The following is a 27,460-nucleotide window of genomic DNA, read 5'->3' as shown; positions in this document are numbered from 1 at the left end:
TGCTGAAAGGAAAAGAGACAAAATGTTTCGGCTGTGGAGCCTTCTTTAGGTGTATATGTACTGTGTATGTGTATCTTTGTATGTCTTTAGATTTGAAAAGACTGATGGGGGACCTCCCAAGCAGACCGACTGGTAAACATACTTGCCAGAGTACAAATTGAACTCTGTACTCATGGGCCATGTAACTAGCCGACTGTGACCAAACAGTGTTTGTTGGCCAGGGCTTTCTCTGCTCTCAGCTACACAGCCACCACCCCTGTGGCCTCCTGGGTGTATTCAGGCTCGTGGTACTGAGGGACTCATCTCTCTTCCAGTTTCCGATATAGAGTTTAGGGAGGAGTGGCTTAAAAGCAGTCATGAAAAAAAAACACAATTGCTTCCTCCAAATTGAGTGAGAGAAAAATAATTGACAAAGAAAAGGATGAAGTATCTGGTTATCAGGGAGGTGAATGAGAACCAAATGAGAAAAATACAACAAAAAAAAAACATTGAAGAAACAAAGCTGATGTGTCTGACATCATTCCAAAACAGACATTTAAATAGGAAAACTCTCAGGAGTGAGCTGCAGGAATAAATGCTATCAAAATGCTTAAGACTGCAAAGGGGTCTAATACCATTTTTCCCATTAATAAGACAAAAAGAGAACAGTCCACCTAGGACATAAGAAAGGTTGCAATAGAGAGGAGGCCATTGACCAGTCTTGCTAGCTTGATTGCTAGTTGTTAAGTGATCTGAGGATCTCTTCCAGATGCTTCTTGAACAAAGTCAAGGTATCGCTCCAACAGCATTGCAGGGCAGTGTGTTCCAGACTCTCACAGCCCAAGTTATTTAATGTAGAGACACAGTACGAACTACAGTACATAGGAACAAGCAAATTGTGTGTATGGAAGAATTATTGTTCTGTCCTTGCAGTAAACTAGGAGTGAAATGAAACACACGAGTAAGTAAACAAACAAGTATGATATTACCCAAATCCTGAAATTGGTCTTTGATAAGAACCCGTACACTGTAGTTTCTTTATTCATTTTATTTTTTTAAACAAAAATCCTTCAAAAAGCATGACTTCATACATTATTCTTTATTATCGGGTCATCAACTCTTTCATCTGTTAGAACAAATAACCTTTATTTGACATAATAATGTACCTTTAATTGTCTTTTTTAATCTACTGCTATTGTTATAGTTTGTGTGTTAAATATATTTCATAACTGGGTATTTAGGAGAAACTGAAATCTTTCATGTTTTTAATGTTTCAGATTTCTATTCTTCCTTAAAACATGTTGTTTATACTATACAAAACCATTGTTGAAACTTAATTTCAGGAGACGGATGCGACTTTAGAGTTGGTTACTTGACGTAAATTAACTTTTAGAATTTCATGGCCACTAACAACCAGTGACAAAACGCATTTCCCCCAGAATAAGATTATGGTATGTCCTCCCTACAAAAATACACAACCAAATTCAATCGAATATCTTAATGAAGTCAAACAGTGGAGAAAGCCGCTTTAAAATGGTCTAAAAACTTTAACACGTCGTTCCTGTGCAGAGTTGATCAAACTTCAGAAATACATAGACATCACGAAGTCTTGGTTTGCTACACCCCACTGCAGTTACTATAAATTAACCTTAATAGTTGTTTGTTAAAGATGTTTCTAAAATTAAACATTAATTGGCATCCGTTACGAAAATGGATTATCCGACATTTGGCAAGAAATCAAAGCATGCATATCATTTATTTCAACAAAAGGCCACAAAGATACATTTATTTAAATGATAACTTAAGGATGATCATGAATCAGATATTCTCACAGTTCATGATTGTTTTTTTTTTAGCAAGAATGCCTTTAAATGCTGGCTTTGCAGGTGTTGTATTCTTGTAATACTGGCGGTATATTCTGCTGCAATTAAAGTACAATATTGACGCAAAGATGGAGCTAACGATGTTTTCTTACCTATCTTTTAACACGAATATTGATTAATAAAAGCAAAGCAATTTTAGGTGTTTTAATTTATGTGATATATTCACACATGAGTGTTAAATGACAGATACCCTTTCACGTTAAGAATGTTTAGCATCTGCCGAGCAGGTAAATTGATTAATATCAATTTACTTAAATGGCGTTTATTATTTGATTAAATAAACAGACATTCCCCACTGGATTTTCGTCCTGTATTTCACCTTTTCAAACTGTAATACGCAATAAAAATGCAACTGTTTCACAACATCTGCTCTGCAATCAGTGTGAGTATTTTGATCTGTTAAGACACAGAGCATAATCATTATATTTACTTATGTAGTTAGGTTTAACAAAAATCAAATACTACATTTCTAACTAAAACTTTTAAGACATAACTTGTGTATTTCTTTAATTTTGTTTTGTCAAAAAGTATTTGGAAAACCGTACTCTCCTTGAGAAAGAAAAGTTACTATTTCAATTTGTATAACCTCTTCCATATCAAACAAAAACTTTAAATCTACCGAACTTGTATGAAAACACCAAGAAACTAAGTATTTTTAGCGCAGGTGCACAGGTTCTCAAAATAGCCTTAGAAAAAAGGAGACGTGAAGAAAAAAACTGAAAACCAATCCTAGAAAAGAAATTATTATCTATTCTAAATATCACATAATATATAAGTTGCAAATGAGGTATTGTAAACTAGCTTCAATAAAACAATATATCCGGAGATATATTTTATCTGGAAATATGTTGGAGATTCGCTTCTTTTTCTTTGGGGTGGTCAGGATAAGGGAGTTTTATTTTTTTTAAATAAAAAAACTTAGACTTGGCCACATTATTCTTAAAAGAGCATGGATTATTAGCAAATTAATTCCATTTAGCTCTTCTGAATGCAAAAGTATGTCTAAATTAAACTGCTTTCGAAACTGTCAAGTACCACTAAAAAACGGGCATTCACTGAAACGCGTGACAGCAGCAAAACTGTAAAATTGCAACCTTATTCCTATTATAAAACACTACTATCGCTTTATTCATTGAGCAAATGGTTCTTTGATGTAGACAAAGAGGTATATTCTCCGTACAAATTATCCCAACAAGACTTTACAAAAATCTTTTTTCCCTAATTTCGTAGATTTTATCTATATATATAAACTGTATCTATACCATTACCAATTAACGAAGAAAGCGCGTCAGAGGCTAGAAAATCAATGGATTTACAGTCCAAACTTATTTTTGCTGTTGGTGTGATATAATTCTTTATGATGCTGGTGATGCAATGATTTGCTGATGCGCAGTAACCCAAGCTAAAGGTTTCAAGGATTATGATTGTTTTAATAATGCATGAATATTTTTTTCAATTCTCTGTTTTTGAATCATTATATGCTGTCTTTAAAATGAAGTGTATTAGGGTTTCACGTGAAATTATCTTGTACTCGTAAAACTCTTTAAAAAAAAACTTCTCCTTGCATATATGCAGCGTTTAACATCACATTTTTCCTGGATACGCAGTAAGAACATACAATGGTTTCATATCCCGGAGGAAGAGGAATCCTAAAAAGGGTCTGAATCTTACAAGAGCCCAGTTTTATCACAGTCCATGTCGTCCCGCGGCTGGAGAGATTTCTCTGGCTCTTCCGAGTGCTGGCAGTAATTCCCCAGAATGTTTTTGTTTTTATTTAACGTCTTTCTTTGACTAAGAGAAAAAAAAAATATAGGGGCTATTTTACAGTTGTTCTGAAAGCCAGCGGGATACAGAAATAAAAGATTGAATGATTAGCATAAAATTTAATGGACTCGAAAGATATTAAAGCGAAATAAAAATCACTACAACTTGATGGAATTAGTTAAAGTATTATATAAACATATATATAGTACAGTATATACATATTTAAAAGTTCCTTATCGAAAATAATCTGCATTTCTGAGCGCCTTTTAATTAATTTAGTATGGGCTATTTTATTCCAGGTTGGGGACTTTATTTCGGGAATAGCAGTACCCTACTGAGTCTAACGGTAGGGGTGGGGTAGGGGGAGGGACATTAATTACAATCACTTAATTATAACTTGAAGTTCCTTCAAAACTTTTAATTAACCGAGTATATACTCACCTCTGAAAGAAAGTTTAAGGTCAGTTCAGACAAGAAATATGCCAATCATAACGTTCTAATTTCTTGACAAAACTACAAGTCTCAAAATAATTAACTGAGACAGTTCTTTTTCACAAATTTTTCAAACGTGACAAAAGCTCTGTTTGAATCGGAGGAAACACTCCTTGTACTTATTTTCCTCTGTAGCAATTATTTCTGATTCTGAAAACTTAAAACATGACGCTCCAATTTCCAATTCTGAGCTACAGGTAAAGTCGAAGTGTAAATACACTATAGACGCTAAAGCAGTTAGTGTATATCATTCCATTTAATCACACGTAGAAAACATAAGGACACTAAAATAACTTTAATATTCTTTACCGTTTTACAGTAACGAGCTCACATTGATCTTTAACAAGTGTTAATGTGGGGTCTATGTGCAAGGGTTTCAGAAGAGGTTGAAATATGATGTACCAAACAAGACATTTGTAAACTAAGAAAGATCTTAATGATGAAAAAATCGATAGTTAAAAGATGTCTCTGACAAAAGCCTTGTCAGTTGTCTTTCAGAGTTTGTTTTTTTCTTACGAGAGCACGAATTTGAGTTTTTACCTCTGTTGGCATATCGTGTAACCTCGAACATTCACCTCGTCTAGAAAGTCCAAGGTTTCAAAGCCGAATCTCCATATTTATACAATTTTATCTTCAATATACAAAACAAAATATTACCTACCAAATCGCTTTATATTTTATTTAGGTTTATATGGGGTACTGACGCATAAAACTTATATTAGTTATGAGTGCGTATAAGCAACAATTAGTTACATGTATATGCATATAAGCAACAATGAATATCTACTTTTCACTTTTCACAGTAGACGATTGATTTATTTTTTTAACTGATTTGGTTGTTTCTAATGCATATTTAGCTTAAATCCTGCATAAGTTAAAAGAGCTGCTTATAAACTGTAATATGCTAAATTTTCTTTACAGCTAATTTATTCTGGTTCTCTGTGTTGTTTAAAAAATGCCTATATTCCTACAACTTTATTTGATAAATTTCAGTTTTCCCGATGTTATTCTGACATCCATAAACGCCGTGTTTATGTACAGTATAAGCTTACCTGATGTTAAACGGCCTAATCGCGGAACAATAAACAATAAAGAAAAAAAAATCAGAAACGAAATATTAATCCGTTTTTTCCATTCGATAAACTTTACTGATTCATGAGAAGCTACGATGTTGTAAGTAAAACAGAAACTGATGAATTATGTAACCTGTCCCAAATTAAATCATGAAAACAAAACAAAACTTAAGAAAAAAATCAGGTTTTAAAATGTAGCTACACTTTTATAGTTTTTTCTTAAACTATTTGAACACAGCTTATTTAATAGCAGTTCTTTGCAACAAACATGAGCTTTTTTTAAGCAGCGCGAGAATTAGCCCCTGTCCCTCCCCCTTATATAAAGATAACCCAAATTGTCGTTTTTAAAATTTAAAACTTTTCCAATTATATCTCATGCTCGTTTACTTACTTTTCTCCTTTAACATTAGTCTGCTGTTTATTATTAATACTATTAAGAAAGAATAGCGGAACTCGAGAAATAACTCATACGTGCGAATACACACATACTGTACACTCACCATATACGACTCACGTGCATGGATTCTTGTAATCGTTATTCATTTGTCTTTATAAAAAATAGGGCTGAACCCTTTTCATCATATATTTTTTTCTTTATTTTGTTTAGTAACACTTTTATCTTCCAGTGACAGCTGCATTACTACTGTAAGGTCTTACGGGCAGCGGGAATCAAAGACAAACACTATAAAATGGTGTTGAGAGGTATTTTGGAGATTAGGACCTACATCTGCAGGTACGAATGAAAGGTCAAAGTGTCAACTGTCGTGGTACCCAGGCCAGTAATTCAAACCATAAACTATACATCCTAAACTTACTTACATAATAAATCAATCTTGGAAGCTAAACCCTCAGATGTTATGAGCTGTGACTAATCGGGCTTATTTATATTATTTTTAGACACCCTCTGTCTCTCAGTCCCACTTCAAACCACAAACTTATGTTAGGGCACCATAGCAAAGTACATACTTGCAGTAACAAAAAGACCATTTTCAGTCGGAGAATCTCCTCACAGCCGTCATTTCACGGTGTGAAAGCTGAAGTTTTACAATAAACTTACTGAATTTACGTGAGTCATTGACTCTAAAACTATGCCATGAAACATTATTTCAAAGTTCCTATATACAAACGACCGAGTTACTGGACTTAAGTAAAGACAGTCATTATTATTATTGAATAGTCAAAAGGTGAAGGGTTGAAAATTCTTTCTGTAACATTCAAATAGTTTTAAATAATTTTGAAAGCTTTACAAAAACAACAAATAAAATCCTAATTACTCAATTTGCTCCACAAACAATGCTTCAGTTTTCATTTAAGATCGATTTAAATATTTAAATACATATAAATTAGCTTAAAGGAACTCCTACAATGGAAGCGTGCTTAATTCATTAACTTTAATGTATAGAAAAATACATTTAGTTTATGTTACCCAAAAGAGAGCTCTTTTCCAATTACAAAACCAACATTAATTGGTATTCATGAGAAAGAGTTCAGCTTTTTATGTTTATCTTTCTTGATGGATCAATATCATAACAGCATGTGCCGGGAGCGAATAGGCATCGAAGCTCTGCGTGGCGCTGACCTTTCACTCTCTCCTTACAGGTCAAATAATTTTCATCCAAACAGGTCAGACAGCCACCATTTACCGCATGCCGCCCCAAAAACGTGCATAAAGGAAATTCGGTAGCCATGTTCACACGTAAGCAAGTACGGTCGGAAATTCACCTCTCTGAGCCGATCTACGTAAGTTTGGTCCGAACTCTCAAGCAAACTGTGACACAACGCGACGAAATGAGTCTGAAAAAAACTGAGTCCAAAAACAATTACTAAGCAGACATGTACTCCACTAGAGCAACTTGCATTATCCTCCAGTATATCCTGTTAATATCAAGCACAATCGTCTACCATGAAACGACAAAATAATATTGTCTATATTACTAAAATACCAAACTTTGAACAATTACGATTATAATTGTTTTGAAATACACATGACGAACATTCTCCTTCCGATTTTTTGGCCAACACACGGGTCTTTATCTGTGAACTGGACGTCAAGAAGTTTTATTCGTGTTATAAAAAGTTGTTCATTATTACTGTTGTTACTTCTATTATTGTGCTCAAAATTAAGACCTGCGACTATCTCGAGACAGCTATGCTCAGTTTTAATGGTCATATACCTGTCACGTACTGTTGTCGTTTATGCAATTTACACTTGACGATGAATGTAACAACTGCTTTAAAAAGGGACTTAATGCACCATGTGGCTTCTGTAAGGCTAACCACATTTACATGTGATAACACTAAACGAGTGTTTTGAGTTAAGGGAAGAAAATCTATTTTATTGCGGGGCGGTTGTTTCTTGGGTTTTGTGGTAATACATACTGCATAAGGCCAGCAACCCTTAAGAAAAATGTAAAGTTGTATTTTGCATTGATATTCAAACTACGCACTACGAGATAAGATAATATGTTTACATTTTAACGGTTTTACAATATGTCTCATTTTTGAGGGGAGGACACGAAAGGTTTTAAATATCCCCTTTAAAACTAAAACAAATAAATAAAGCCAGGAAGCACGTTTGGTTTGGCTGGCAAGTACTCCGAAACGGTAGTTTTCATTATTTCATTGAAGAGGGAATTGAACTTGGAGTCCAAATCACAGTCTCTCCTTCTAGTTAAAATCGCGGCCACACTTGAACGCCAGAAAGGCAGCTGAGCTTTTCCACAGAATTTTGTCAATCTATCATTCCTTATTTCCTTTGATTGTAACCCCCGGGCGGATTTTCAATTTTCTACACACCTACAGCAGCAGCGTCATAACAAATAAGATATCAGTATTATTAAGGTATACACATCTTTGCCTGTTTTCTAAGTATGTCTTTTCATTTTTTCATATATGCAATATAGCCATACACAAAGACACTTATATTAGTCATTTCGATCATGTCAGGTCAGGATTATATAAAAAATGAGTGCTGCAAAGAAGCATAGAACCGGTTGTATTTGTTAACATGATACTCGTGCAAATATCTGCCTCTTGCCCTTTATACCATTTTAAAACATTCTGTTCTTGGTTACAAGACTGATTACACCATGAAACCACAAACCCATGTAAGATAAATAAAACCGTGACGTTTTAGACTGACAACTGAACATGAGCGAGAAAGCATGGTAGTAACAAGTCTGTCTACACACCTACTGCACAAAGTACAACTGCGTAACCCACAAGCAAACAGAAAACAGTCCGCATGAAATAGAAAGCTATTTTCCTATAAATGACACAAAATGTTTCACTACAATGACGCATTATATGTGCATCCACGTTTATAGGCAATGCTGCGTGCGCTCAGAATATGAGTGTTTTATCCGTAGTCAGAGTCAGGTTCAAGTTCATCTTTGCGCGGTTCTAAACCCTGTATTTTAACTGCAGCCTTAGAGGCCTAACATGCTGTAGAGGACTTCGGTCTTAAACAGGATTGAGTTCTCCAGTTGAGTATTTTGTACAGACAATAGGGTATCCATTTCGTCAAACTAGAAGTACATATATTATACTCAAGGAAATGCTGACCCCGGTCTTGCCTTTCCAAGCTCTGCTGGAGAAGACATTTAAGCTCCCGTGGCCTGATGTTGCGTCGCAAAGTCAGCCTTCGATGAACTGACAGGCGGTTTCTAAGACCACAGATAAAAACAGCAAACCAAATATATAAAAAATAACTCCAAATTAGAATTTGAGAATTAAGACCACTTCAAGGCTAGACAAAAAAACACCTCTACTTATTCTCTCACGGCTGGATACAACATTTCTCAGCTAGTTAGCTTGAGTATTTTTTGTTTCTGCGTGTGTATGTAAGTTTTTATTAGGCTACAATTTCAATCTGCATCACATTGCAAATCACTACAGGTTTTGTTGAAATGAATAACATTGTTCCCCATTTTGTAGTCATGTCCTTTCGTCTGATCTGTAATCAAATTTACTGAGACCACTCCAGGACCTATTAAATAGTTTTGTCCGTTCTCGATTCCAAGTTCAATAGTTTGTTGCACTGCAATTTTGTTAGTTCTGCAGCCTACACCGGGAACGTCTTTATTCTTAAAGCTGTGTGTATGACCAAGGTAAATCGCTATGATATTTTATACGTCAACGACAAAGACGGTAATAAAACGCCCGAATTTTTCAGGACACTTCAATATTGCAATCCTAACTTCACCTTGTCAATTTTTAGCTCGCAAGATCACGGTTGTTTATTTTAAAAGGTCTTTCCTAATTTGACTTTGCTTTCCACTTTTCCCAATTAGAATCAACGCTCAGGATCAGAAAATGACAGATGGTTTTAATTGATTTATGAATGAAATGTTCTCTGTAAAAAATATCGGTTTTCTATAGCGAATCTGTTCAGTCCCTGGCGGATAAAAAAATAGGAAAAATATAATCAAAAGGGAATAACCTGGATCTCGCGTGCGCTTATGAACTTTAAAACTGTACTAAAATCACTTCAGTTGATTTTGAGGAAAAAAATGAAACCGCATTTGCATTATGTTCAACTTTAAGTCCCGAGGTTTAAGTTATAATTAGGTTAACATGCAATTTAATATATGCGTGACGCCTACATTTACAATATGTTCCCCTTGTACTTAACGGATGCCCATTCCTGCATGTACAGGGTGTCATTTTTCACAATAGCTTCAAGAAATAAGTAAAGCAAAACGGAAAATAATTAAACACTTGCAACACATTTTTATTATATTTCTGTATGCAGTAAAACTCTTGAAACGTATCACAAGAAATGGAGAAAACAAGTTTTATACCTCAAAAAACAATTCCTGTTTAGCTCACAATTGTACATATTTATAGTTAAGAAACATTCTTTATAAATATTGTTTCATCTGTAGCAAGTAAATACCATAATTTAATTACAAATGGATAAATATGGTAGCGGATATTTACAAAAGGGTGTAGTTACAGAAAAATTAACGGCACAACGTTTAGATTCCCCACAATCTTCCCAAATAGTTTTTCACAATTTGAACTTGCAAAGCACAAAACATCACAAGTGAAACCAACTAACGAAAATATACATTCACAAGCAAACATTGTGTCTGATGGAGTTAACTGTTAACTTTGGCACTGTTTCCAGTTTATATAGTTGTATAGTTACAATCACGTGGTTTTATAATGGGATCACAATAGTCAACATCATAGTACAAAAGATTTTCCTGTTATTATTGTAATATGTGCACTAGTTTAAAAGTCCAGTTAGAGAAATAGCTACCATTGAAGGAACATCTATACACCAAAGATTGACAATTCACTACAGTCATGGGGTAGGAGTGGCATTTTTATTAGCGTAATTTTTACTGTCATTAGCCTTATTTACATTATATTGAAATTTTCCCAAATGATATTTTTCCTCGGTCGATTATTGTATTCACAATACAAGTTTCCTGATTTCAATTATCGCATAATATGAAAGCGTCCATTATGTGTGACTCCTTTGTACAGGCGGCCCTTATATGTACACAAAGATGTTTTTCAAGTTCTGTCAAAATTGTTCTGGGCTTTGAAGACTGTCCTACACATACCATTCACTGAAATTGGACGAGAGGCTGGTATGGCCGTTGTTATTGTGTACTGCCGAAGCTGGCGACAGATTAGTGTTACTTTGGGTTTCAGTCGATGGGGAAACAAGGCCGGGCGGTGTAGACGATTCGTAGCCTGAACTCGCTGCTGGCGAAGAGTCTGAACCTTGAGGAGACGATTCGTGAACCTAGAAAAGCACAGATTACAATTCGAGTTAGAAAGTAACGGGGGGGGGGGGGGGGGGAATCAAAAGCTCGTTAAATCAAATAACGTCTTTGTGATTTAGGGATAATAAAAATGAGATCTACAGTATTTTAAATACCGAGTGACATTATACTCGCACACACAACGCACCGGTTCGAGAGATTAATATGGTTGTCATACACAACCACTATTTATGCCCTGCTCAATTCAATAAAGAGGGCCAAACGTGGAAGCTAGAAACCTTTCGAAGATGGTGGTGTTAATTTTTCTTCTTACCTTCATGTGCTTTCTTAGAGAGCTGGGGTGAGTGTAGGACTTGTCACACATTTTGCAAAGATACGGTTTATCTGAAGTGTGGACATGCATGTGCTTCTTCCGGTCACTGCTATTTGCAAAACGTCTGTCACAGCCTTCAAATTCACACTGGAAAGGTTTTTCACCTACAAAAAGAAGCAGAAAAAAGGGTCAAAATTTATTTAAATTACAAGTCGCAATAAATGGTGCCAATTCAAAAATTTAAGGCCGTAAAGAACCGTGCCGAATAAATTGCTGCCAACCGTACAACTGATAATTATGTGTATAAAATCTAAAATACCGTTAAATCAAATGGATATAGAACGTACTGAAATAAATCAATAACGTTTAAAAGGTGCCCCTATAGGATAATTCAGATTCCTGTTAGTCCACACGATCTTCCCTTAAACAATACTTGAAATGCACCTTTTACTTCCTTTTCAGATGAAAATTAACCTTAACACCTGAGGGTAGCGCCGCCCAAAACGAACAAATCACATTTGTATTTGAAAACAAATTACTTCATCCCTCACAGACATTTTTGGTCTAAAGTTTCAAAAAACCATGTGGACGCTGAAATCAAAATTTAGCTGCTTAATTTCGAAAACGATGGCCAGATTAAAATTACTTTAATTCAACGAAAATAAATTATTCTTACGGAGTGTTTTAAAAGGCTAATGCGCGCTATTCAGTAGGAAACAATAAGAATTACATTAGCATTTAGATCATCTGAAACCTCTTCGCAAACTGAACGATTCTACTACATTTAAAACCGTAGTTATGGCTCGCCTGTCACCCACTGCAACGCAAGAAAACAAAAGGCCTCCAATTTCCTATTATTCCAGAAAGTAAACATCTCCTTAATTTTACAGTTAATATTTTAAAATAGCCGCACTAATAAAACGTAACTTTGGTGCTAGAACATGCCCATTACAAACGGATACATTCGTATGAAATTAGTATCAGGAATGATTTATTACTACTCCGCACACGCGATTCGCTACAAACCCAGAGTCCTTAAATTGCCTTTGACCCGTTTTAAAGTTTATGAACCACAAACCCTCGACAGACTGTTACATAATTTAACAAACTGTTGCAAAACATTGCACATTTATTCTAGGCTAGACAAGGCGTAATCCGAACTAGACTTCCGTTTGTTTACCATTTTCAATCCAATTGAGTAAATCTACGCCTCGCAATCTGCCAGGGGGGGAAAAAACACATTTTACTTATAACTAGACCTTAAAGTCGAAACATTCAATTACACCACACTCCCATAACCACAATTGCTAGGCCGTTAACAGTATAGGGATTTATATTTTCCTTCTGACAGCAAAGTTCGTTGCTTTCAACTTGTATCGCGAGGATGAAATATTTCTACACTCATTTTAAGTCGAGGCGGCTAAACGGTAAAGTAATTCAACGCGAAGAAAAAAAAACGACAAAAAAAGATGGTCAATATTTACCTGTATGTGTTCGCTTGTGTATCTTCAAGTTCTCCGACCGAGCGAAAACCTTGCCACATCCAGGGAATGGACAAGGAAACGGCTTCTCTCCCGTGTGGACTCGGATGTGATTGACCAATTTATATTTAGCTTTGAACGGTTTGCTTTCTCTTGGACATTCTTCCCAAAAGCAGATATGGTTGCTCTGCTCGGGTCCTCCGACGTGTTCCACCGACACATGAGTGACTAACTCGTGCATTGTGCTGAAAGTTTTATTGCAACTCTTCTTCGGGTTACTCAGCTGCTCCGGGTCGATCCACTTGCAGATGAGCTCTTGTTTAATGCACTGCTGTCTCATATAGCGAAAGAAAGCGCCCGGGTGGTGGTGGTGAGCTGCCATATTCATACCCATGTTCATATTCATAGAACCATACTGATTGTGGAGTTGGGCTGCAGAGTAAGGGTCGGTCCTCGGGCTGGATACCTGGTGATATTGATCCGATCGCCCAAAAACCTCCCCCGGTAGTCCAAGACGCATTTGTCCATTCAAAACATTTGGAGAGCCGTGGGTTCCGTGCTGGTCGTGGATCCCAGGAAACAGTATGTGGCCTTGAGTGTCCGTATGGGAGTGATGAAGAGACCCCGCGGTGGGACCGAAAATAGCATGCTGGCTGGTCGCCGGAGAAGAGTCTCCGAAGCCGCGGCTGCGAAAGAGAAAGTCCCTTGTAGAGTTAAAAGGCGAACTCGCGTACGTGGTGACATGGGCGGCATGCGCGCCCAAAGCCGCGGCGGGGTAACCCGGAGCCTGTGAAGTGAAAGCGGAGCTCTGTCCAGGAGAGAGGTCGTGGTTAAGTTTAAAAGCCCCCATATGAGCAGAATCAACAAAGCTATTCTGTGCTAAACTCAAGTCTCTGTCCTGCATTTCGCTTGCCGAGTGATGCCTGGCAAACGTGCCAACTCCCAATCCCGGGAACTGATGACCAGCGTCCAACAACATTCTCTCAGTCAATCGATAAGTGTTCTTCGAGCTAATAGCCAATTGGATATGGATATGCTTTAGCAATGTTCGTATGGATTGTAGGTCAAAACTTCAAAGCAGCCTCCGAACTAGGAAAGAAAGTTTTTTTTAAAAAAAACCCTAGCCTTTATGTGGAAGAGTCTCGCCTTCCCTAAGCGAAAAACGCCACATCAGGCGAAGTTCGTAGCGGTAGTCCTGTAGCTGAAAAACAACCTAGCGGTTCTCCTATTACGTACTGCTATATATTTTCATGTGGTAAAGTTACAAACTCAGAATCCCCATGAAAAGGTGTAGAAAGATCCCTTAGCGTCTTTTTTCCTTCCAAAACCTGTAGACACCAGCGATTCAGATACGAAGAGTTAAGGATCGTTTTACGAGATCTTCCTAACACGGAATGCTGGTCCTTGGTGCATCTCGGATTGTTGTTCCGATTGGTGTGTTTATTTCTCTCGTTTGTCTGTGTTTATTTCTGAGGGTCTCTTTCTCAGTGGACTGGCAGTTCCTCCTCTAACGCCCCTTTAACTGGAGCCCGGTCATTCATTCGCCGCTTTCTCATTGGTCACCGAGTCTCATCAATCCCAGGTACCCCTCCAATCCCAGGTACCCCCTCAGCCACTAATCGCAGTTCGCCATTTTCCACTCATAATTACCGCCTACTTTTTAGTAGGGGCTTGTAGGAGAAAGAAAGGGAAGAACACTATCGGTTATGATCTCTGAAAATCAGTTTTAAATTTTTGGTGCCACTGACAGCCTAACACTGCATTTATAATAATTCTTGATGAGTTTTCCTCAGACCTGTTTATTACAATTATTACAATTTTCAAACTAAGAACCGTCAATAATATTGTGGGCTGTTCAATTAAATTACAACAGAACATATCTTCAATGCTTGTCAAGAATAATAAAGAATAGAGTACTTTTCAACACAATTTATTGACGTTAACTAAAACACACCGAGAATATGAATTGCAATAAAATGTCATAAAATGCGAAATGAAGTCATATTTGTTTAGGACAAAACGGATAGGGATTTTTATTTTATCCAGAATGACATGAACGGAAAATAATATTTATTGTTTACTTCAATTTAAAAAGAATGAACATTGTGACACTGGATTTTGAAATAATTATATAGTTATGAATAAAAGTGTAATGGGATTGACGAGTAAATATTTGGTACATCACTAGTAAAACGAACCTAAATATTCAAGCGTTTTAGTTTCTTAAAGCATGTCCCCTTCATCCAAGCAAACATTTTTAAATTGTTTGATCTAATTAAACTTATTTTGTTAAAAATTGTACATATTGTTTTGCAATTCTTAAAAATGGCGAGCTCTTACACAACATCAGGCTACACAGATTTTGTTCAGCGAACACTTAAAAATGTTTTTTTAATCAACGTAAACAAAAAAAAGTAAGGTAAATGCCAAGGCAAATAAATGTTTTAAATAATTAAAGTTATAACGTAGTCTTACCCTAGACCCGTTGATTTATACTTCCTCTTCCTTTAATGTACCATAAAGTCTTTCACACACAGACGCATGCATATAAGATGATCGGTCAGAAAACACCTCATAATCTTTTTTAAAGGATGTTGCTCTCAGCATGTTGATTTTCAAAACTTCTGCATATAGTGGCATCAGATAGGTAGGTGATAGATACAGGCCTGTTTCACCTTTTGTAATCTTTGTTTGAGGAATTAAAATGCACCACAGTTTAACTTTAACACAATCAACACTATACGAGGCCCACAATTTTTACATATTTTGAAAAGCTTCGAGAACAACCTCCAGCTGTTAAGTTTGAAACCACACGTTTTCCCATATTAAAATGTGCATGTGCTCTCAATAATATGGAACGCCCCCCCTCCCTTAATCACTCCCACGTATTTAAAATAATTCAATTAGGCTGGTGTGTGTTGTGTTTTTGTGGGTGTTTGTTATGTAGGTATCACGCTGGAATGTTATGTTCGAGCGCTTTCAATTCACAAACTTTTAAAACCATACCCGACTGCTACGCTTGCGAACAAAAGCATCTTGCTTCAACCTCTCCTGTAAAACCTCAGGTTTTGAAAACGTTTACGTACACTTACTTTCTGTGATTTTCGCGTCCCGCACGTTATCCTCCCAGACCGAAATTAACTTGTCCCAACCGCCTCAAACCGTTTTCCCCTTTAGCAGTAATCTGCCAGAGGCAAAAAGAAAAGCAAAAACATGAAAACTTTGCAATACTCTCTCCCCCAGTCTGAAGCCCCGCAGTCTGGACATTCTGTACTATTCTTTCAGGACTCTAGTTCTACCCTCTCTGCAGGAATCATAGGAGCTGATCCAAGTTCAAAGCCACGTCTGCCGACCCCTCTAAGAAGTGTTTTATTTCACTGGAAAACCGCAAAACCCCTTTCCCCTATGTCACTGGGTAGAGGGGGGAAAAGACTGTGAGAGAAAGAAAACGCAAATGCTCTAAAAGCTTTGGCTAGAAATTCTCTTTTCACCACAGCTTCCTGGAAAATGGCAGTTAAACCGTTGTTGAAAACGAGCATTTCAACAGGTTACAGAAGGCCTATACAGTTCCAACAACAGAGACAAGAGGAAAAGACTCTCATTTGACCGGTAAATAATTTAAAAAACGTAACGTCTTTTACCGCTATACTATTTAATTTAAGATTACACGCATGAAATATCCATTCTAAACGATTTACTGTTTTTTTAAGGACTAAACCGTATTTAGTGGAATGTTTCTTTTTTTAAATCTGTTAAGCTTTTTCATAAAATATGACATTTGATTAGCGTGTTAATTTTAAAATCTAGGGGACGATGTCGCCTCTTGCTACAGGTTCGTAAAGCTGAGGCAGAAGTGACTGGGAAGAGTCAGCTGTAACTCAAGTCTAGCGCAGAAACTCATAAATTCGACAAGATCATCAACAAGCTTGTGCATTGCAGTTTACTTTGATTCCAGCGACCTTGGGTACTTCAAGGGCGCGCGACCTACGACCCGTGAAGGACCACATATGTTGTCTTGCAGGTTTCCTCGGGCAAACAAACCGTTTAACAAAACCTCATTGTATAAGAAAGTTGTATTACGAATTCAGATAGACACGGTGTTCCATACCGATGGGTAGAAAACTGTTAAATCTGGAAAGTATTCTTGGAAAACAAGAGGGTGTTATTTTAAAGAAACACCGTATTATGCTGTATTGTTTAGGTTATTGTGCGAATAAGCCCTGAAGACTCAACCCGGTTGCTGAGCCCTTATTTGTAGACTATAGAACATATTTATGTATATGTTAAGGTTGTCTGAATCTGCAATACCCTTAAGCCTAACCTATTTTTTTTTAATAATTGATAACGTAAAACGTTTTACTTATACCAGTCACGATCTCATGATGTCTTGCTTAAGAGAAAACCTCAAAGTGGAAAAAGACGTCGCAGGTGTCCTTTGCACGACGTTTTATAAATACCGAATTTCAGGTGGGAAGACGCAATGAAGAAGATAATACATTTCAAAATAGAATCCAGTGCATAGTCAGACAGAAATTATTTAATAATATGTATTTCAAGGAGCACGTAGTCTATACAGAGGAACACGTGTGTTGCACACACAGCAGCCAAAGATGGACATCATGATGTATGACCCGGTATAAACGTTGAGCTAGCTTCCAGTATGGGTGTGACTTTGATATCAACAAACAATAACCTTATCCGTCTTTCTTTCATATCACCTTTAAAAACATTACGCAAATGATAAAACAATTTTCTGTACTGAGTAGGTGAAATAGTAAAGCAGGTAAGCCTACTAAGTGAACATTAATTACCTATATATATATTCAAAGACTCGAGTATTTGTTCAATAATTAAAGATGGGTACTCATGCGTGTGGAAACGTGGCTTACGAAATAAGACTGTAGAGGCTACAGACCTCTGCAGCGCTTTAATGATGATTTCGATATGGTCATGTTTTGTGTTTCCTATGACGCATTCATACAGAAAGTGAAACAACTTAAAAAACGAGTGTCGGAACACGGAAAACACAACAAACCTCAAAACATATCAAATTACATGGTTTTAAGTTATGAGATTGTGTAAATTTCGCATCTGGTGTGATTGTGTTGCTCTTTTGTCTTACGCATTGTATTACCCAATGGCTCTATAATATTTAAACATTATATTTTTCATAATAGTCAAATTGTACACAGTGTATTAATGTAGAACTGGAGTTAAGACCCATATTAAAGCAGAAATAATTTGTTTCAATATAAATGTGGAAGACGAATAATCATATATCATAAGATATCACTGATACAACGCAACGCTAAAAATTACCTACCTACTGAGATGAGGTCCTTTACTTTCTTTTTAAAAAATGTCCCTTAATAATACATGCGTCTAAGTATGCATAGTTAGTTTACAATACATTTTCCAAGACACATATTTATTTTCATGTGTGGATGTAGTTTAGGTCATATGTATTTGAATTCTAGTCAAGTACGTAACTAAGGTGCAGTTAAGTATTTTTTTCCACATAACGGACTTGGGGTGTGATACAATGTTATATATACATATAGAAAGAAAATTATATTCGTTAAAACACTGAAAATAAAAATCCGCTGGCTGAATGAATATCGAGCTACTCAATCAGACATTATCTGACCACTGTATACTTGATAGTTATGACTGATAATAGCTATTCATCTGTTCGCGCACACTTTTTATAGATGTAGGCCTAGGAACACATATTGTAAAATGTAAAATCAAGTATTTTTTAGAATAAAACTTAGCTGAAATCTTATTGTAATTTGTGTTGATTGTATTCTGTCTGAGAACATAAAGCGTTGCGAGAATTAACAGGAATTTGTAAAGCATTGCTTAAGTATTTGTAATCTGTTGCATATCTTTAATTCTCAAAGGCCTAATTCCCAAACCTTGTATGTATTCTATAGGCCTTGTATGTATATGGTATGAATTTAACATTTATTTTCCTGGAGAATGTGTACATTAGTGTTCAACACTCTGAACCCGATCCCACCCATAAACGGGTTTGTTTTGTCGACTATTATGAATCGATTCTAGAGGTGTCTTTGAATTAAGACATATTAAATCGATGACAGATACACATCATGCTGTGTTTAACAAGGATTCTACAAGGAGGCGTGTGCTGATACCATAAAGCCCAGCAATACTCAGGTTTACAAGTTTTGCCTCAGCATTCATGCATAAAGTAATAAACTCTCCCTAAAAGTACAACATAAAAAAAACTTGCATTTCAGAAGAAAAATAAATATGGTTTTCAGAGACGACTTTCTGCACAAATACCTAAAAGTAAAAGGTGCTGATTCGCATATAGCAACATACGGTAAATAGTTCTGTTTTCTGAATGAATGGCAGATGGGACCTGTACGCTAAGTTAGACTGGAGCTCTAAGATAAGGCTTCGTATAAAATCATATCTACACCAAACTTTGCAGTTCTTCGATATGTTTACACATGTTTGTTTTTGTATTTCTATCTCTTTCCTTGAAACATCAATGAGACTGTATGAGATCCAAATAGAGCATTTTGGTAGCTGGATGGAATCACCTTGAGTAACAAAATGAAATATATAAACACACTTTCCCCAGTTCCCCGTTGATTTTCTTCTTCGATTCTCGAGATCAAATGCAGGAATTTACCTACAACGTTCTACAGGTCATAACATTTAATTTTCTACATAAAAAGCTGAAGTGCGAAAATCCCGTTTATGTCTCGAATCAGCAGCTCCCCTGTTATTTGCTATTACTTTTCACATTATTTTAAACAGGTGTAGACGCCCCCTTTTCAATTATTTATTTTACACAAATAAATAAGATCATATTATCACCATAATTATCTAAAGGTTTTTTTCAGGTGTTATTTTCCCCTGCAATAAGTTTGAACTTCGGGATATACTTAAAAGTATTCCCTCAGATGTACACATATCGCTTAGGTATTATAAACCTAAGGTAATTTACTCTTCTTTGCAAGTTTATCTAGATTTAGAGATTTTCTAGACATACAAATACAATTCTTAAATCTTACAAGCCACTCTGCTACGCCTAACCTCCACAAAAGTAAAATGTTTTCCGTGTTTGTTCACAGTGTTGTTTAATTGATTATATGATTTTGTAAAAGCCCGAAACAAAGATCTGTTTCAGAAACAGTGAATTTTAAAATACGCAAGTTCGTCGTCTCTCAGAGGCTGAGCTAATTATTATATGATTCAGAATGCTGTCCTCAGATATGTGAAACGATGTCGTCGACAACCTCGTGTTTATTTGACTGTACTTATGCATATATATGTTCACATACTACCTGTTTTTAAAAAATAAAGATTCTGCTTCTGAATGCTGTACTTCATTTTAAGATTTGTATCTTGATCAAAACAAATATACAGTACGATAATACAGCTCTAAGAAAGATCGTTAACTGATGTGAGATTCAGTGGGCCACTAAATATTTTCAAATTTATTGAAATATATTAATGTTCACGCTCCGCATTTTTAATCTTTGTGCCTTAATGTAATTGTATTTCTATAGCCTGCTTTTCTGCAGTCAGTAGGCAAAATAAAGGGGTAAACGCAAACATGAAGATTAGAATTTCATTTCTAGTTACACGCCCTATTTGTAAATCTTTGATTACATCCATGTGTGCGACTATCAGCGAAAAGAAAAACACACAGATTTGCCGCTAACTTTGCGAGTACAACTTTTTTGAAACAACAGTGAGGAAGAGAGTGAGGGGGCGGATCCCTGCTGTGCCTCTGCGCTGAAAGGCAGCCAATCGCTTCGTTCTCCTAACTGCCAGTCACCGAAATCCGTCCAATACCCGCAGTGCCATTTCTAAACTCTATTCCCCACTGTGTCTTCCAACTGTTGTATGTTCTGCCAATCGCTTGAGGACAGAGTGGGAAAAGGAACAAGCAGAGTTAGAGGCAGGACAAAAGAAGTTATAGAGACCGCTATATACATATATATTAATGTTTTGGAAGGCGTGTAGTGGGGAAAAACAATACCAGTGAGTGTGGATGGACTTGACTGTGTAGTTATGGAGCCCCCTTTGAGCAAGAGGAATCCGGCGCTAAGATTAGCGGATTTGGCAGCGACTCAACCCCTTCCTCATCAGAATATGACAGGCTTCCCGGGGATAGGGGGGCATCACCCTCACTCTCACCATGCCCACCTCCACCCTGGGGAGATGGGCAACGACCCTGGAGTGGCACTCACTCCATTTGGACCTGAGCACATGGCACAGACAAATGCTCTCAAACTTAGTCCATCTCAGCCCATTCAAAGCCACCCTGAAGCCCAGACCGCGGCATCTTTCGCTTCTGCACAGACTACAGTTGGCTTCCCCGCGGCTCACCCCCACTCAGGCTACACAACCAGCAGGGACTACATCCTCAGGAGAGAGCTTTCAGCCTCTGCTATGCATGCACTTGGCGACCAGCATAGTTCCGCCTCCTCCCCTCATCACCATGGCATGTTTATTTCCCCAACAGGTGCTTACGGGCACTCGGAAGGTGGTGCCCATCCACTTTTTTCTGGACTTCACGAACAAGCTGCCCCAGGTGCCCATCACCACGCTCTCAACGGGCAGATGCGTTTGGGTCTTCCGGGGGACATTTATGGCAGGCCAGAGCACTTCGGTCACAGGCCAGAGCACTACGGACCTTCTTCCCTCCACAGCTACAACTCCATGAACTTAAATGTGAACATCGCGGCAGGTCCTCACGGAGCCGCGGGGGCGTTTTTGAGGTACATGAGGCAGCCCATCAAGCAAGAGTTAATCTGCAAATGGATTGACCAAGAACAAACTTCAAAGAAGCCCTGCTCCAAAACTTTCAGCACCATGCACGAGCTGGTTAACCATGTCACGGTGGAACACGTCGGGGGACCAGAGCAGAGCAGTCACGTTTGTTTCTGGGAGGAATGTCCAAGAGAAGGAAAAGCTTTTAAGGCGAAGTACAAACTGATAAATCACATCCGAGTTCACACTGGAGAAAAGCCCTTTCCCTGTCCTTTCCCTGGCTGTGGAAAAGTGTTTGCTCGCTCGGAAAACCTCAAGATACACAAGAGGACACACACAGGTCAGTATATTTGCGCTCCGGCTGCTTTCACTTTTTCAGGCAAAGAAAAATTCAACTAAATCTCAGAATAAAACAAAAATTGGCCTACACGCACACGCTGGAGTGTGTGCATGAAAGTTGTTTTTAAGTTTATTTTGAAGGCGATCTATTTTCCAGACTGTTTCGTTTTTCTCTTCATGAAACCGACTCCCACTTTTTATATGTATTCTGACGTAAGAAGAGAACAGAATCGGAGGAAAGTCTATAAACCCAGCGTATTTTCGAATCTGAAGAGACCGTTGCGTTATCTTTATTTATTTATTTTACTTTATTCTGAATGGCACAAATAGCCAGGAAACAACTCGAGATCACAGCTGCTAAGTTTTATTTCTTTGCGACACTGTACGCGAAGCGTGAGATATGCGAGTCTAGTCAGAATTTATCGCTACGGACGGATATTATTCCTTGGAGAATGTTTAGGTGCTTACGGCTTACTTAATTGTTCGAATGATTTATTGTTTTGTCACTGCAAGGCAGTCGTATAAGCGAATTTACCAATTGACTCCTTTATGCCTTATGTTAAAGCAAACAAGCCGCCGAAAATTAAATATTTAACTTAGAGGAAAAACGGAACCGGAAAAAAAAAAAGATTAATGTTCAATTTTCCCAAAGGTCTGCATTTTTCATATTAGATTTTGATTTAAAACAACAATCAAAACATAATTAATAATAATACATGTTCTTTGTAAATAACGTTGTCATATACATAAAAACTCCCTAAACACTTTAATGTAGGCTACTATTATGGACGATTTAGAATGTTTTCCGCCAGAAATCTCCGTCGTGAATCAAATTCACAGCCCCTCAGTGGCCTGCAAGTCGGATTCATTTCAGGCCTTGAAGAGGTATAGATGTTTATAATTGTTAATAGTCTTTATGTTTACATAATTTATAGCAAGATTTAATTAAATAAAAAAACCCGAAACATCGAAGTCGAATAACTGGATTATGATTTAATGTAACCATGCAGAGGGCTGGTGCCGTGCTACATTAAATACCCTAGATGAACTTTTGTTTCGTGCAATAAAGTAGCTAGACTAGACAGCGAATAGTCTGCTGTTGGGTGAACGTGGCGTTGCAGAGCGGCCTATTTTATGAACCAAGTTGTTTTCCTCATCTCAGCTCACGCAAAAACCAACACGGCAATCAGAGCATGTCAGTGTCTTTGCTCGAAACGCGTACAGTGCTGCAGAAATCCCAGTTCCCTGCAGTAGACGCTGAAAGTAGCACTTTGGGAAAGCAGCTTAGCTTTTGCAGCGTAAACAAGCTACTGAGGGTGAATGAGATTTGCTTTCGACTTTATTGTACTGGGAATAGACTTTGTTATTTTTTTTTTTCTTAGTTCTGCATGGAACAGCTTAAAGCTTCCTGTTTTGTCAAGAAGCGTCTATGTCATTCTCGGACAGTCTGAAGACCACATGTCTTTTTGACACCGTATTCAGAAGCGACCAGTCATTGTTCTGACACACATTGTGTCATGTCACCAGAAAGTTACATTAAAACGACAATACAGTTGAAATTTGGACATTTAAACTTCCATGGAGACTCGTCCGAGCCCGCATATTAGTTTGCTTTTGTGCTCTGTACTTTATCTATTTTGATCCCTTTTACTCCTGTTCCTTCTGAAACACAATGAACTCTAAACTTACCATCGAATTTGTATCGATTTAAATCTTTTAATGCAAAACAGAGGAAGATGCAGTGGCGCATTGCAGTGAATTGTTTTCTATAGTGTCTTGTCATAATAATACATTAGCAGGATTTGAAAAAAAAAACAATATTCTACTTATTGTTTTAATTGTGTTGGTGCCGTTTTATTATCAACTCAGACGTGGGCAAATTGATTATAATCGGAAGAAAACCAAAAGAGGTTATCTGGTTATTTGTGTGGAAAAGCGGAGGAGTGGGTAGAATGAGGAGCGTGCTGATGGCATTGAGAAGGACTGAAGAAGGTAGAAGCATTTAATAACGCAAGCTAAAATATTTTTACACTGGAAGTGTAAGACAAGAAAGCAAAGCTTTCTACGCTCTGCGATTGTCTCCGCACACCAGAAACACGCGGTTATGTCCAGCATAGGGATTGCATGTAAAGAAGTGTCATACGATTAAGGTATGCCAAACAGGAAAAGCCCGAGGGTGCGCTGACAACCACACTATCAGTTGAACAGCTCATGAAACAATTATGCTGGAAGTGTTATGGGTTTTAAAGCATAGAAGCAGTAGATGGAATGTGTGGGACGGCACAATACCAGACACAGATATGTAATGCTAGTTTTAATGATGTACCAACCATTTCGTACTAAATTAACAATTTTCTGTTTTAATTATTAAAATTAATAACGCCATCAATTAATAAGGAAATTTTTGTTGTTAATTGTTTTAATGATTCCCTTTGCAATTTTGGCGAGCTATGGACATGCCTGGAAGAAGCTCAAATTACATGTCCTTGATAACGTTTCTAAGCTCCAATTTAAACGGTTTTTCTTTACGGTTTTTCTTTCGGCGAGAAGAGAAGAGAAGAGATCTGACCGTTTGAACCGTGGAATTGAATTCCATTTGCTTTAACGAACTTCCAAGCATTTAAACAGATTGATTTTAAAAGTGGAAAGAGTCTTTCTCCAGAAGATGTTGGGGGCTGGGGGGAGGCATTCCAATATGATCATGTTTGTAATACAGTGTTGAGACACTCCTTGCAACGAATCCTCCTTTTCTGGTCTGGTGGGAGATGTGCTAGCCAGTAAACTAACTATACATGCTCTTGTTCTGCATATGCAATCAATTGCTCAAAACCTTGGAGCCTTCTGGTTCTAAGCACATTGGGGGTTCTGAAGAAAACACGAGCAAATGGCCTAGAAACACCTGTTATTCCATGGCTACAAATGTGCCCACCCATTTATTAACACAACCATTCAAAAACATTGCGTAGTCAATTCTCCAGGGCTGTGGTGTTGGTAAGTGCAGCTGACACACTAGAATTCCAGTTTCCATAGTACAACAGTGGGTAGGTGATATCAATATATTTGTTGAAAGAACGGGAACTAAGAACAGGGTTTGACAGGAGGTCTTACCAATACCCATTAAAAAGTGGACCCAAGTAGAGTAAAAGGCCCTTGTTGCAGCCATGCTTTGCACCTTTAATTTGGCTTCTTCTTTGCAGGTCATAGCATTGACTCTGTTTCTGATGATTGTAATAAGATGTTAAAGGAAACCTTTGGGGTCCTAATGCCAAATGGGTTTTGCGTTTGCTTTTGTTTTTTTTTTAGGGGAGAAGCCATTCAAATGTGAGTTTGACGGCTGCGACAGGAAATTTGCCAACAGCAGTGACAGGAAGAAGCACTCTCACGTCCACACGAGTGACAAGCCTTACTACTGCAAAGTAAGAGGCTGTGACAAGTCGTACACGCACCCCAGCTCCTTGAGGAAGCACATGAAGGTTCACTGCAAGTCCCCCCCGCCTCCTCCTGCCAACACCGGCTCCGCGTACCAGGCTGCATCGAATACACTCGGAGCTCCCCTCTCCCCGACCTCCGAGCCACCGAGGAGTCGATCGACAACCCTCTCGCCTCAGGTTACCAACCTCAACGAGTGGTACGTGTGCCAGGGGAGCGGAGGGCCGAACAACCTCCACACCCCTCCCAGCGACGTGCCAACTTCAGACTCCGAGGACGAGGACTCTTACAGAAGCACAGATCCAAGGACAATGCTCTGATGTTGACATTCCCTGAACAACACAATAAACTTTTTATTGATGTTATCCTGTTTCATAAAGCTGTGGCCAGTAAGTGGGGATTACCTATAAGCATATCAGCCTGCAGGGTGGTGGATCAGAGGGGACCGATAAGTGGACGCAGAGTGGTGAAGCAAAAAAACAAACAAATTCACACTTTGAAAACCCCCTGCCCACCCCCTTAAGACACAAACTGTTTTAATTTCCAATATTCCGAGAAAAACTTTTTGTGTTTTTTACTTCCTTTGGAAAAAAAAAAGACCGATCTTGTGCGTGAAAGGCTTGTAGTGAACAATGGGAGCTAATTGTGTTGATGATAATGCCGTTTGAAAAATAAGATGCATTGAATAAGAACGCTGGGTTCCAAATATCACACCCCCTTCTCCGGTTATTCATCTTTCTCAGAAGGATTCACTTTCAGAAATATAGTTGATAAACACCAAAAACTATGACTACAAAAATATTTCTAATCAAAATTCTAATAAACATGAGAAATAAGTTAAATGATGTGTCTATATATACAGTATATAATATATATCATACCTATGTTCTGTAATGGTGTACATATACATGACCACAAGAATAAAGTGGTGTGTCTTAGTCTAACTAACATGATTCAGTCATCACTGATTAATGGTGTTACGATGACATTGTCCATATGATGTCATCATACTCTGTCACAAACCTTCAAAATCTAACCTGTCCAATCCATCAGTGTCTAATCTGTCCACAGCACAATAAGTACAGAGAATCTTAATAGACCAGTGTCATTTATTCAATTATCATTTAATTCCTTTGCATTAATGTCACTTAGAGCAGCAAATTATTTAGAGAATCCGAGATCATTTTAAAGGTGAAATCGTCTGAGAACATTCCATGCAATATTCAAAATTATTTTACACAGAAAAAAAATAATTTTGAATTTTATGGCGAAGTCGCCATTCTATTTTGTTTCATCGATAGGAAAGCGTTAAGGCCTGTTGCGATAAAAGGAAGAAACACAAGGGGTACAGTCGTTGTTGAAACGTGCCCAATAATTACGCTTAGATGACAGTTGTATTTACAAGATATACACAGATATATTTTATGAAGAAAAAATAGCATCAAATATACAAACTCGTTAAAGAGTACTAATTTGTCCTTTGAGACCCTAAAGATGTAAAATTGACAGGCCTATCCCTGACGGATTTGTATATAATTGTATTGTTGGCCGTGGGTGTTATAGTCTTTGCTACAGTTAATTAATGTTGCTGTTGTTTTGTAAATTGTAATTTATTTGCTCTCGTAATATTGTTCGAAAATTACAGATACACCAAAGAATAATAATATTAATTTTGGTGAGACGTCGTGATGTTTTTTTTGTCTTTTTTACGTGTTCTGTAAAAGAATATTATCTTTTTACTTGAATGAGCTGTAATGTGAAAAGCAATTCGCATGCCCAGTGTAGTAGTGGCGTAATGACTTCGTATATCGTCGAGGTGCATGGCACTGTGGATTTTGAAAGAAAAAAATGAACCAGCTCTGATTGTGGAGGTCTGTGATGTTTGTGGTAAAAGATGACAACGTGGTAAACTTGAATAAAATGGAATCAGACACTTAAAAATAAAAACTTGTTTTTCATACATTGTCAGTTTAAATACCGTTTCGCAAAACCATGTTCAAATGATTCCGTTAATGAAAAACTATTAAGTCTCAAATTGCATTAGTTATTCGCCTTGTTGCCATTCAGATATATTGCCCGTTACTTAAAGTAACACTTGTGGTGACCTACAACATTAGAAAGCTCGAAAACCAGTCACTTCTGAAATTAAACGCTTCAATGTAATATGAATATGTTTAATACGTATATGTACACATTGTATATAAAGCAA

The 27,460-nt window shown here is 37.4% G+C and overlaps 3 protein-coding genes across 4 annotated transcripts in view; 1 reads left to right on the top strand and 2 right to left on the bottom strand.

The window, feature by feature from the left end:
* pcca (propionyl-CoA carboxylase subunit alpha) overlaps window positions 1-16,084 on the bottom strand; it is a 189,861-nt gene extending 173,777 nt beyond the window's left edge. The window contains exons 1-2 of one of the 2 annotated variants that reach the window (XM_088604503.1): window positions 15,819-16,084; window positions 4,659-4,749 (exon numbers count right to left, since the gene is read on the bottom strand). In XM_088604503.1, coding sequence (XP_088460629.1) covers window positions 4,659-4,670 — 12 coding nt within the window. In that variant the 5' untranslated portion in view covers window positions 4,671-4,749; window positions 15,819-16,084. The remainder of the gene's footprint in view (window positions 1-4,658; window positions 4,750-15,818) is intronic. The other variant, XM_088604512.1, reaches the window with a different exon arrangement.
* On the bottom strand, window positions 9,903-14,382 carry zic2a (zic family member 2 (odd-paired homolog, Drosophila), a). The gene is made up of 3 exons (XM_088604544.1): window positions 12,730-14,382; window positions 11,246-11,409; window positions 9,903-10,952 (listed from the first exon to the last, which is right to left on the bottom strand). The coding sequence occupies exons 1-3, from the start codon at window positions 13,703-13,705 to the stop codon at window positions 10,758-10,760; spliced, it is 1,335 nt and encodes a 444-aa protein (XP_088460670.1). The 5' UTR covers window positions 13,706-14,382; the 3' UTR covers window positions 9,903-10,757.
* A 4,010-nt stretch (window positions 16,085-20,094) lies between the features above and the next one.
* zic5 (Zic family zinc finger 5) lies at window positions 20,095-27,211 on the top strand. The gene is made up of 2 exons (XM_088604534.1): window positions 20,095-21,823; window positions 25,126-27,211. Exons 1-2 carry the CDS (start codon window positions 20,782-20,784, stop codon window positions 25,569-25,571), a joined length of 1,488 nt encoding a protein of 495 aa, XP_088460660.1. The 5' UTR covers window positions 20,095-20,781; the 3' UTR covers window positions 25,572-27,211.
* Window positions 27,212-27,460: the final 249 nt, after the last annotated feature.

The sequence above is a fragment of the Lepisosteus platostomus genome, chromosome 2, assembly GCF_059453375.1.
Source record: "Lepisosteus platostomus isolate fLepPlt1 chromosome 2, fLepPlt1.hap1, whole genome shotgun sequence".
In the NCBI taxonomy this organism is placed as follows: Eukaryota; Metazoa; Chordata; class Actinopteri; order Semionotiformes; family Lepisosteidae; genus Lepisosteus; species Lepisosteus platostomus.
The sequence above is the reverse complement of the archived record's forward strand: the minus strand, read 5'-3'. Positions and strand labels throughout refer to the sequence as shown.

Bases quoted from the DNA above. Each gene is read 5' to 3' on its own strand.
- zic2a (XM_088604544.1), bottom strand. From the start codon at position 13,705: ATGTTGTTGGACGCTGGTCATCAGTTCCCGGGATTGGGAGTTGGCACG. The intron at 11,410-12,729 runs GTAAATATTGAC...TTCTTTTTGTAG, and splicing joins ACACAAGCGAACACATACAG to GTGAAAAACCTTTCCAGTGT. The intron at 10,953-11,245 runs GTAAGAAGAAAA...GTGCTTTTCTAG, and splicing joins CTCTAAGAAAGCACATGAAG to GTTCACGAATCGTCTCCTCA.
- zic5 (XM_088604534.1), top strand. From the start codon at position 20,782: ATGGAGCCCCCTTTGAGCAAGAGGAATCCGGCGCTAAGATTAGCGGAT. The intron at 21,824-25,125 runs GTCAGTATATTT...TTTTTTTTTTAG, and splicing joins ACACAAGAGGACACACACAG to GGGAGAAGCCATTCAAATGT.